This window comes from Acomys russatus, chromosome 6, assembly GCF_903995435.1.
Source record: "Acomys russatus chromosome 6, mAcoRus1.1, whole genome shotgun sequence".
Taxonomy (NCBI): Eukaryota; Metazoa; Chordata; class Mammalia; order Rodentia; family Muridae; genus Acomys; species Acomys russatus.
Genome location: NC_067142.1, coordinates 71,156,010 through 71,168,542, shown reverse-complemented (window position 1 = coordinate 71,168,542; position 12,533 = coordinate 71,156,010). Strand labels below are relative to the sequence as shown.

Below are 12,533 nucleotides of genomic sequence, written 5' to 3'. Positions count from 1 at the left end.
GCCATCTCTCCAGCTCCCAAAAGCTGCTTTCTAAAGGAAAAAAAAAAAAAAAAAAAAAAAGGACCAATACACAGTGTGAACATTTCTCAGTCATACAGACAGGGTGCTGATCCTAAATCTACTCATGTTTGTGTGGAGATTTGACAAGGCCATGGGGACAGTATGTACACATTGAGATTTAGTGTACTTTCTGCCTTCAGTCTGTCATTTGGTCCCTGGGGAGGAAGAAGAGAGATGGCAAAGACAGTGGAGATTGAGCAGGGATGTCTGTGGGGACAGTTGTACAAAACCATTCCTCGTGGAGAGCAGCACCAAGACTGAGCACAGTATTTTAAGGGAGCTGTGAAGAGCTCTTTGCAACTAAATATAAGATGCCTGTAGGGGTGTGATAGGAGAGGAAGTTTCAGGAAGTGCCCTTGTGTGGGGTCCTAACCAGCATGGAGAATAATCTTGGTGTGTGTTAAACCAGTAAGGATCAACTTTGAAAATTTTAAACAGAGGCCAGGGGTACAGGATAGAATAGTTGCTAAGCATGTAAGAGGCCACTTCCAGCAAGAAAAAATTAATGTGTGATTAAATGCATGATTGGTAGACCTGTGCCTGTCACACTGGTGGGAAAGCATGTCATGGTTGAAGCCATCAGAGGCACCTGACGGAAGGTGGAAAGAATACTGCTGCCCCTTGAATAACCAACAGAAGAAAAGATGGTGCTTCCCTAATGCTGTACTGGGGACATCCATTGTTCCCGAGAACAAGGGTTACTGGAGAAGAGCAGATATGGAAGAGCTGAGGCTGTGCACCGGTGTGTCCTCAAGGAGGGGATTCAGTGATAGCCCAAAGTAGGCCACGTGCGTCATCCCGGCTTGGGAAAACACCTGACTTTCTGAAACTTCAGAGTGGTACTTTGCAGCAGGTATTATAAGCACCCAGGATGTGTTTAGAACACAAGCACCAAGCAGCATCTTGTCCAGATACAATCTCCTCTGGGTACCATATTTGTCCTCCTCGCCAGCTCCTCTATTCTGAATGACTCCTGCCCAAGAAGAGCAGAGTGTTGAATTGGCTACTTCTAGATGCCATCTAGGCTGACGAATGCCACAGGCTCCTCCACAAGCTCACATTCCTTGGCCATTAGCATGAATTTCAGTCCTTGGCTTTTCTTCTATTGGTTACTCAAGGAACAGCAGTATTCTGAGAGAAGAGCTTCACTGTGCTGGAACTTACCCCTGGTCATTCTAGATCTAATGAGAAGTGAGTCTGTCACCTCTGGGTACCTGGGTGGAAGGGCTGTGATGTGTGTGCATGTGGTTGTAGGTCAGCTCACCCATGTAGGTCCATGAGGAAGCCAGATTTAGACATGGGAATGCCTTCCTCAAACATTTCTCCATCTTATGTTTTTGAGACATGGCTAGACTGGCTGACCAGCCAGCTCCAGGGACCCACCTGCCACTGAGTCTCAGTTCTTTTTTTTTTTTTTTTTTTTTTTTGAGTCTCAGTTCTTATATCATAGTCACATGTTACTGTGCCTGGCATTTTATGTGGGTGCTGGATTTAAACTGCAGTTAAAGGGGTCATTGCATCAACTGATCTTCATAAGGACATTCAGACTGTTAAGATTAAGGGATTAATAATTGTTTCTGTTGTAATAGTTAACTGTGTTATAGAGTTCTTATCTTAAACCAAAACGGGAAAGATGTAGAGGAATTTTAATCCAGCAGCACAGTTGCTCTGGCAAGGGATGACATCCAAACCTTCTAGGTCTGTGTGATCCTGGTGGAGTGCAGACACACTCTGGATTACAGTATGATCTGTCTGGAAGGCAGGCACGCCCTTAGTACACACTTTTAATTCCAAGTAAGATTAGTTTATGGAAGGAAGCAGGCATGTTTAAAAGTGACATCTAATTGAGGGGCAGACAAAGTGATGAATCAGAGAAAGATTTGACAGAATGAGTCAGAGATAGGATACACCCAACTCTCACTAGAACAGGCCAGGAAAGGGAACTGGGTTCCACGCAGATCAGTTGAGTTTGTGCAGGTCCATTCAGTTTGTGCAGTCAGTGCATTTTAGTTCATGGAGTTCAGAGGCAGTTTTTCCAAGCAGAGCAGTTCAGTCAGAAGCTGAAAGAGGCCAGTTTGAATCTGTCAGCTTGGAGGAGTTTGAGCCAGACCGCTGAGTTGAACCAGCCAGCCAGAGTTCGGAAAGAACTAAACAGGGTGAGCTTATTCAGCATTAAGTCTTGGAGACTGAAAACATCCTAGGCTTATATTAGCAAGTGAAGGCTGGAAGCTGAAGTCTTTAAGATCCCGGCTTGCCAATTCGATTGTGTGGAGGTTAGAAGCTTCAGAACCTGGGACTAGGGATAGTTAGATAGAAACTTGAGGGCTCAGCCCAAGCCATGTATTCACAAAGCTTGGGTATGGCTCTCATCTCATCCCCTCTTCCGAGAAAAAGCAATTATGAAAGGAACTCAGTGAAGGCCTAGAAAACTCCTCTAGTAAATAGTTCTAATAGCATAGATTCTGTGCTGGGAGTGACAAGCGTAGTTAGGTGGCTCTTTAGAACTTGCAGGAGGGGAAGGGAAGGCAGGCAAGCGATTTGAGCATAAGCACAGATTTTTACTTGTGTAAACTGTTACAAGCTGAACTCAGAGGTGCCATCCCTGCTAAGTGCTAGAGTAGTGATTTGATCCTCTTGAGATGAAACACTCAAACAATAAAATAGAGTCAACACATATTATGTTGGTTTGATACCATAGGCGAAATGAATGCCTTTCAGGAAAGAAAGCCTCGCGTTGGAAGAAGTTCGAGTTTATTTTAGAAGATACACAATCGCCGCGTAAAACTTTCCTTCCCACCTGTCCAGACCTGACAGCCTCACAGAATCAATTCTTCCGGTTTTGCATAAGTCCCAGAGGCTGTAGCCACCGAGTGCTCCGCAGCCTGGTTCCTCTTCCTCACTCCTCTGTCTAGGTGGGCTTCTCTTTTTCTCTCATTAGGAAGCAAGTTGTTTGTGCTCAGGTTGGTGGCTTGTGGCCATCTGCACATGGAGTGCCTGCATCTCTCATCTCCCGGGTCAGTGTGAGCTGGTGCTGTAATTTCACTCCAGGAAGCTGCACGGCAGTTCTCAAGTGAAGAGGAAAAGCCAAAGAAATGTGATTTGAGTGCGCGGCAGCCCTCCGGGTTTGCTAAAATGCTAAACGAGGGGCCCGTGGTTCTCAGAGCATATTCCACGGGAAATGCTGAGAGCAGGAGCTGCAGCCCTCTCCCTTCGCGCTTGGGCTGGCCGATTGCCAGAGCATTCAGGCCAGCAATTGGGGGACTGAAATACAATCGGTGGCAATACATTTGCACTCCATGAGACCTGCTCTGCCTCGGAAGGCACTGGTGGCCCTGGGAAGCACCAGCTGGGGCAGCTACAATCTGAAAGGCGGGAGGATCGCATCGCAATGGTAAGGCTCTTGGGAGTTTTCTCCAGCCTTCATTTGTAACCTGGGGAAGGATTATTAGCGGCTGTTGGGGACCATGGCTATTGGCAGCCTGAGAGTAAACAGTCACTTGAGCTCTGGGACACAGTCAGGTTATCACTAGAGGGGAAAGGACACCTTTCACACCAGAGCCTGATTTTCTTTTTCTTATATGACACCTTTCATGCCAGGGGTAATGGGTAACTGTGCCTTATAATTAATAATAATTAATAAGAAGCACTTGCTGGCCTCTGCCACAGAGGGACGTTTCTGTGATGACCTGAAATCTCTGCCCTGTCCTAATACTGTGCCTGAGTACACTTTTAGCTCTGAAAATAGCTTTAATTTCCATGTGACTCTTCAAAGAACTGATGGGTTGTCTGCTCAGTGTTTTCATGGGGGCGCAGACTCTCTGTACTAAGCCAGCTTTCTTTTTTGCCTCTTGAGATGTCAGTGTTCTGTGAGCCTTGCACTCTTCCTGCAGACACGCCACAGTACTGGAGGAAACTTCTGAGTGATTTTTCTTTTCAAGACTGTTGTATGCAGGTGATAGCAACAGGAGCCTTGAGAGGTCAAGGAAAGCTTTGTGTGAAGTTAGTTCAATTCACTACAGGCATTGTCAGAGTGAAGTGTACCTTACCATAAACACAAGGTCTTAGCATTCACAGGGGATGTGGTTAGAGGCTATTCCATGGTCTGCTGTCTTTGTGGCTTTTTTCAACTGCTTCCCAGTCATTGTGATCCTTGACACAGGGGGGACAAAGTGGAAGATGAATTGACATTAACAGTGAAGGCTTTAAGTGTTTCCTTTAAAGAATGAAAAGATGTTGGCAATAGCAAGATTATATAACATTTAAAAGAAAACAAAAACTATAATTACGTAGAAGGGATGCCTGAAATATACTTATCTCACATGCACAGACGATGTGTGGGAAATAATTATTCTGTTTATAAGCCAGATGAATGAAGAGAGTACTGATGGAGGGTTGGGATTTTCAGTTGTCTTCCCAACTATTCTGAAAAAACAGAGAAAAGCAACTGAGAAGCAGAGATTCCTCACTTCCCTTCTGTCCCCTGTTCCTTGCTCAGTCCCTAGGTCGCTCCTAAGCATGCAGATTCAAGAAATAAAGCTGCACTGACAAGGCCAAGATGTCTACTCCCTTGTGGACATCCGCTGCCATTTGCCCTTGTAAACATTTTAGCAGCTTCTTTGACCTGTTGAGACGAGTAAGCCTCATCCTTTCCCTCCCCATCAGCAGTATTCCCAGCCTGGGGAGGAAAAGGGACTCTGGGTTTTGGTGTGTTCTGCTTAAATTCCTGAAGCATGGCGATTTTCCTTTCCTCTTCCCCCTGAGAACATTCCTTTGGGGATTACCGAGGACCAGGCAGAACTGTAGCAAGTGCCCTGCCAGCTCACTGGGCATATAGGTGCAGACATAACACACAAGGCCAGTCTTGACAGTTCATAGGTAAGGTGAGAAAGAAGTGGGGGGCTGAGATTCGTGAACTGCAGTGGTAAGCTTGCTGAGTGAAGGAATGCAGGTTCCTGGCAGCTGACTGAACCTTGAATGTTGGGAGAAAGGTGTGGTACGGGTTGGAAAGTCAAGATGCTTGCGTCTAGCCATCCACTGGGTATGTTGAATAGTTACAATTGAGAAGTTCAGAAAGAATTCCCCCAGTTAAACCTGGTCCATGTAGGATTTTCTGGATGACAGACTCCAGAGTGACAGTGCTTACAAGAAAGACAATCTAAGCAGTTATTCCATTTCTTGACCAAAACTATGAGTTGGGGGTGAGGCAGCCTTTGATTGGAAGAGAAAATTAGTTCCTCGTGAAGATTTGTTTGTTTGTTTGTTTGTTTGTTTGTTTTTTCCCCAGGAGGGAAGGAAACCAATCAGGCTTCTCCCCATGCAAAACCTGATCCGTTTTCCTAGTTCCCAGAGAGCAGACACTGCTTAGAATGCTCTCCTTGACCTTATTAGAATGGGAAGCATGTTGGGGCTTGCTGTGCAGTATAGCAAATAACCAGTCCTGCCAGGCAGCTGGCCTCTAGTTCCTTTTGTTTTATTTAGAAATGTAAAGGAAATGTGAATAATTAAATTCATCCTCCTTGTTTGCACACAATTTGAAGTTATTCCAAGGCAAAGGAAATGTGTGGATGACCCCAAACAGTAGTTTGCAATTATATGCTTAGTCATTTTTATCTTTATCTGTAAGGGTATATTTTATTTATACTTATGTCGATGGAAGGCACACCGAGGAGCTTTTGTATGGACACACAGCTAGCTAGTCTTTGCTTTTATATTGTGTGTGTGTGTGTGTGTGGTGTGTGCGCATGCGCACGTGTTTGTTTGGACTTGTGTGGATTGTCTGTCTTAATCTCTACCTTTCTTCATCCTTGTTTTTGACACAGGGTCTCTTACCTAACCTAGAGCTAACTGTTTAGATAGGCTGACTGGCCAGCGAGCTCCAAGTATCACCCTGTCTCTCTTGCCTTAGCACTAGGAGTTTCAAATGAACATACGTGGTGTTTACATGGACCCACATGATTGCATGACTGTCACTTTGCTAACTGAACCATGTCCCCATTTCAGAACTTCTAGTCACCATGCAGTCTTGTCATACTGTAGGAGGAGAAGCCCTTGGCATCTAAGTTCTGGAACCTTCTGCGATTGAACTCATTGTTGACACTTCTCCTCTGTTCCCAATGTCAGCTGTTTGAATTTCCTGTCATTTGTGTGTTGCATTTGTCTGGTTTGGTTCATGTAATAAAATAGCTAAAAACAAAAAGAAAAAGGAAAAAAAAAAACCCACACACATTTGACTACTTCCCCTTGGTGGGGAGACCTGGTGGCACTCAGAGGAAGAGCAAGCAGGCCAGCAGCATAAGACCTGATAGGCTGTGATCATATGGTGAGGGAGGAGGTCCCCCTCTGTCACAGACCTAGGGGAGAGGTACAGGATGAAAGAAGGGAAGAGGGGGGAATGGGAAGATACAATTGAGGTGATAACAATTGAGGTGTAATCTGAATAAATTACTTAAATTTTAAAAATTTCTATTAAAAAAACCCACACAGGTTAACTTTGTAAAGAAAGGATGCTTATTTAGCTCCCAATCTGGAGGTTTGAGGACACAGACATCAGCTCATGTCTGTTATAGACCTGAACACCACCATAGGGACAGAAGTGAATGTGAGAGTGAGAGGCTGCATTGCCAGGCAGGAAGGTTGAGAGCTATTACCACCAGCCTCGGCTTTTATAGTAAATTATTCTTTCGAGGTCTAATTCAAGGGTCCTGCAGGAACTACCTCGATCCCTTAAGGCTTTCAGAGACCAAAGGACTTCCATGCAAGCCTTGCTTCCTCACACGCTACCCCGGGAATCCAACACACAAAGCCTTTGGGACAAACTGTATCCAACCTGTCCAAAGTATCAGCCAATTAGGATTGCTAGGAGACGTGAAAAGGAAACCAAAGCAGGCTATGATGTAAAAAAAGACATTTCTCCATGTTAACCACTGTGCAGACAGAGTGTGAAAAGAAGCAAAGGTCGCCATGTGAAGCAAGTGGCATGAGAAAAGTGAAGGAAGGGGCCCCTTGTAACTCGGGCATCACTAGTCAGGGTCCCTGCCATAGTCTCTTTGGGTTGTTACAACAAAATACCTTTCCCTGGGTTCCTTATGAGCAACACAAATTCATTTCTTCCCCTTCCAGGGGCCACAAGTCCAAGGTCACATTGCCTGTACCTTAGTGTCTGGTGATGATTCATAGATAATATGCTCTGGCCATCAGAAGGTGAAAGGGGCTAGCTTATTCTCTGAGCTTCTTTATAAAGTCACCTGCCTCATTCATATGGCTGATGGCATATGACCTCATTGCCTCCCCCCAAATGCCCACATTATGTTATTACCATACTGCAGATCAGGATTCGGCATAAAATGACTGGGAGAAAAAAAATACTATTCAGGTAACTGATAACTGTAGTGCCTTTTACATAGAAGGTTCTGTGAGTGATTGATTAATAAATTAAAGATATTAGTAAAGAAAGGAAAATATGAGAGTACCCTTCTAGGTATCATATACTTTATCATCTCATTAATGGATCTCTCTATATGTGGTATATATTATTTTGTATATTGGACCATAGGTAACAGGCAATAGAGAATATATCAAATAGTTAAATATGTGTTTTGAAATATTTTGTGTAGTATATATTTCTCTGCTTTCTGTCTTGCACATGTATGCACATGTATGCACACACACGTGTGTGCTTGCATGCATGCGCGCACACACACACACATACACACACTATGAAGTCGGCCCTACAGCTTAGTACCCAAAGTCTAATGAAATGTCTTGAAGTGATTTGATAGTCACTTCAACAGTATAGTGTGTCCTGGGAGGACCATGTAGGCGCAAAGTCTGAAATAGACTTTGATTACGTTTCCAATAAGAGGCTAGGGACTTAAGAGGAGCCTAAGAACAGAGGAATACAGAACATTGTTCGTTCACATGTCCACAGGCTTAGGGGCTGATGTGTAGAGGACAAATTGAATATAGCTAGAAATTAGGGGTGACTGCAGTGGTGTTTTCTTAGTAACTTGTGGCCACGTGGATGGTGACTAGAAAGATGTGAAGGACAGTGAGTGTGTACAGAAGACCTCCATGTCCTCAGCACCAAACCAAAGCACCTACAATAAAGGTGCGTGTGACCTTAATGACATCTACAAGTGCTGACTATTAGGAAAGGGGGACCAGATTGTTGTTGGGCTCTGAGTTTTTTCTTAAAGATTGTGCCAAGAGCATCAAAAGTTATAGCACACAGTGTTATGATGCTAACCATATAACGAGAGCAATTGTCTTTCTTTTTTATTTATATATTTCTTGTAATATTTTGAGAAAGGCCTACTCATGAAGCTGAAATTAGGAACTTGATTCATATTTTCATCGTGGACCAGCTTCATGGACGCTGATGATCCACTCTAGATACTACACCAGTCTCCTCAGGTGAAGAGAGAAAAGAACACTATATATGGGACCTGGAGAAAATGCCAGTGGCCTAGTTGATGGCTATACTGCTTTTTTGTTTGTTTGTTTGTTTGTTTAGTTGTTTTGAGACAGAGTTTCTCTATATAGCCCTGGCTGTCCTGAATTCGCTTTGTAGACCAAAGAGATCTACCTGCTTCTGCCTCTTGAGTGCTGGGATTGCAGGTGTGCTCTCTCATGTCTGGCTGATGGATATGACTCTTTTGGCTGATGTGGAGTGTGAAATCACTATGGTAGATAAGACTTAGCACAAAGACACAACTTAGTAGACAGCTAGAGTCCATACATGCTTGAGATGAGTGAGATCTCTAAAGAGGTGCTGGGGCCTTTGTTCATATCTTCATCCCCGGCTGCAATTGAAACATCTTTCTCTAAATACGAGCATAGCGGTAGCATGGGGACTTCCTTGGGTCTTTCTTTTTTTTTTTTTTTTTTTATTAATTTTTATTAAATTAAAAAAACTTTTTACATAGAAATCTATTATTATTACACCTACATAAAACAAACTACATACAGCACAAGAAACACAGAACATTCAAGAATTACATTCATGTTACACTCATAGTGTTTTTGGCTGTTTGTATTTGGCAACATTGAAGATAACATTTTCCTATCTCAATGAGTCTAAAGTTCTGAACATAACTCAATATCTATCATATCTCATCTCTATCAACTTAAGACATCTATCTAGACCTAAAGACATCTCAATCCCCAAACAATTATGCTCAATTGTGACACTCAACTATTTGGTGTTTAATCCCATCAGAGACTTGAAAAGGAGTAAAATTAATTACCTAAGCAAACAGGAACAGGTTAGCAGCTTCCTAATTTAATAATAAGAGGGGAAAAATGACAGAGGTAGTTTGCTGCCTGAACAGTCACCCATAGCTCTCTAAAATGTTGGAGCGTCATCTTCAGCCTTCTGACCCAGTATATCTGACAAACATATTTGTGAGGCAGGAACCATTGAGGACTTGCTTACCCTGTCTTGGCAGTTTGGCCATCGACTCTGCCTGAATCCAAACTTGCCCTTTTTAGGCAGCATTCTGTCTGAGGTAGAAACTAGGACATTTTACCCAGTGGTTTGTTTACCATACTTGATGCCATCTCCATAAGGAGGCTCTTTGATGCTCATCATCCTCTTTGAGGTGGGCTGAGTGTTGCCAAGAATTAACCTGCCTTGTTGACAAAGAATCATTAAAACACTATAAACATCTTTAAATGCCATCTTCTGTAGGACTCTGAGGTTTTTAAGACCTTAACTATTTTATCTTATCTGTCTATAGAATCATCTCTCTCTGTTTTTTTCTAGGATATATAAGTAGACTAGTAATTGAAATGACCACGATTTGATCAATTTACAATTAAACTTGTCTAACTTCCTTATCCTAAACACCCTGCAGTAGCATTTTCAAAGTTTTGGAGGTAAACCTTGTATCTACTTGAGTGGTATGGGTACAATACCTTACAATAGAGTATAAATATATGTCATGTGTGTGAGTGTGAAGGTCAATCTTAAATTTGAATTATAAACCAATGTATCGAAATTAAACTTATTTTGTATCAACATATAAATTTCTATACCAATGAATTAAAAATAACCTTGTGTGCACAGTTAAGGCCTTAAGTTGTGGAGTCAACTCAACAATCCACTTTTTGTGGCATCTTCCACATGCACCTCCACATCCCCTTCTCTCTTTTCATCTCTATCTCCAACCCCAAGAAATAATGATAAGGGAACAAAGAGAGATCCCCGAGTCCAATCTTGTTTTCTCTCTGGGTAAGACCATTAGTAACTTATAACCAACTCCCCGTGAAAATAAATACCTAAAGTCCAAGAAAGCACCCAAAAACCTACCCGTAAGGGAAATGAGCGTCATTCTCTTGAGGTTTCTTCTGGCTGATTTGGGATGAATAATACTTTTGTAGGGGCCCAAATAAAATTGGGGAAAATGGCTAAAGAAGGTAGGAATATCATCATCTCGAGTCTGTTTTCTAAATGTTGACAACTCCCAGGCTTAACATGAAAGGTGTAGGATGTCAGCCTCCAGCATGCTGAGGAATGCATCCTTTCAGGTCTGATCCAGCTTCAAGTCTGCTTGTTCTGATCTGAAAGTATATAGTTTCTCACAAGCATCATACCGTCCTAAAATTATAAGTGTATGAGGTGTGCATGGTGCACATAGCAATTAAGGGTAGTTCTCCGCTCTTTGCATGAACAGAAGAAAGACATCTGTAAATCTTCATTCATGTCATATGAAGAATGCCATCTAGTCCTAAGTTACATGTATTCTGTAACCAATAAGAAGCATTGACTATTCATAGACATTCATGTCTCAGCCTGTCTCAGAGCTATTCCCATGTAGTGGGATTAGAAATGTAAGCTACCTGTTTGTTCTACAGTTTTTTTTAACATCCTAATTATAGTCCCCTCCCTCATTACCTCCCAATCCCACCCTCTATCATCCCCTCTCCCTACCTCCCCCATCCCCTCTCCCTTGCTCCTCTAGCCCTCTACAAGGGGGACCCTCCTCCCCTAATATCTGATTTCAGCTCCTCAAGTCTCATCTGTACTATCTGCATCCTCTTCCTCTGGGGTCTGGGAAGTCCACCTGGCCAGGGGGAAATGATCCACACTGGGGGGCCAGAGACCATGTCAGAAGTAGTCCCTATTCTCCATATTGTGGGACCCACAAGGAGCCTGTTCTGCCTATGTACTACCGCTGGGCTGAGTGGCTAGGTCCTCGCCATGCATGGTCCTTGGTTGGTGTATCGGTCTCTGTAGCAACCCCTGCCTCTATCCAGACTTTTAGTGTATATTTTATTTATTATAATTTATTTACTTTACCTTTACTTCCCTTTGCCACCCTCCCCCCCTCTTCTGCTAATCCCCTCCTCTAGACCTCTGGGAACAGCTTATACTCAGAGTAGCCTGCATTTCCTTCCACTGTGTGCTTACTCAGCCAGCTTGCCAAGGAGCAGTGACCAAGTATTGGGCTCCCAAGTGCATGTCAGAGGTTCAGCAGCAGTCCTTCCCTTCCCCCATGAGGAGAATCTGCAGTTCGTTGGCTACATCTGAGTAAGGGGTCTTGGTTCTCTGCATGCATTATTCTTGACAGGAGCCTCAGTTTGTGCAACCCCCGCCCTTCCATGCCTCAATCCACAGGGCCTTCCCGGTCCTTCCAAGGCCCCACTCTTACCTGCAATGCTCAGCACACTGCCCAGAGTCCAGCTTCAGATCTCAATAACTGTCCCTATCCCCTGCTGGGTGGAGACTCTCAGAGGACACCTATGTTCGGCTAAAATCCACTTCCCTTGAGTCTTTTAGGTTAAGCTCATACTGTTGTCCCCCCTTTCTTTTCTGTCTTTTTGTTTGAATACTCTTCATTTGTAGCACCCCAGGGTCCTGTGTGTCTTCATGCACATCACCTTGATTAAGAGCCTCAGTAGATTAACAGTATTATGGCTTTACACCCTATTGCTATATGTAAGACTTCCTTAATTTATTCTTTGGTGATGGGTACTCTTTATAAAACTGCTTATAACTCAACTACAATACCAGTGAAGAAAAACCAACACTCATTTATTCAATCTAACGCTTGGGAGAATTGCTTATTTAAATGTGTGTGCAAATGCATCAACAAACAACAAATTATTATTTTAAGGTCCAGAAAATTATTGGTTTTTCTGAATTTAAGACTGTTTACATTTCTCTTCCCTGCCCATCTTCTTAATTTATTTGGGGTGTTGATTTACTTAAGCATGGTTCTTTTAGCAAAATGATCTGTTAAGCTAACTTAAGAACTGGAAAACATGCATAAATCATAAATGTACGACTCACATGTTTCTGACAGGAGCTCAGAGAATACAGTGTCACTGGCTCCGGGAAGTCATGATGCAGCTGCTCACAGTCCGGTCTACCTCCATCGAGTTCAGATCTACTTATTTCTGAGCTTAATATGCCCTTCTTTGTTTTTGCTTTTAAAAATAAGCAAATAGTCTCATTGCTTAAACTTCTATCA

General features: G+C 43.1%; 1 protein-coding gene across 2 annotated transcripts in view; it reads left to right on the top strand.

The window, feature by feature from the left end:
* Pld5 (phospholipase D family member 5) overlaps positions 1-12,533 on the top strand; it is a 327,098-nt gene that overhangs the window by 57,352 nt on the left and 257,213 nt on the right. Inside the window, exon 1 of one of the 2 annotated variants that reach the window (XM_051147947.1) lies at positions 3,269-3,451. The exons of the other annotated variant lie outside the window; for it this stretch is intronic. Within the exon in view, the coding sequence (XP_051003904.1) occupies positions 3,449-3,451 (3 nt within the window). The 5' untranslated portion in view covers positions 3,269-3,448. Of the gene's footprint in view, positions 1-3,268; positions 3,452-12,533 lie in introns of those variants that run through there. 2 annotated transcript variants of the gene reach the window in all.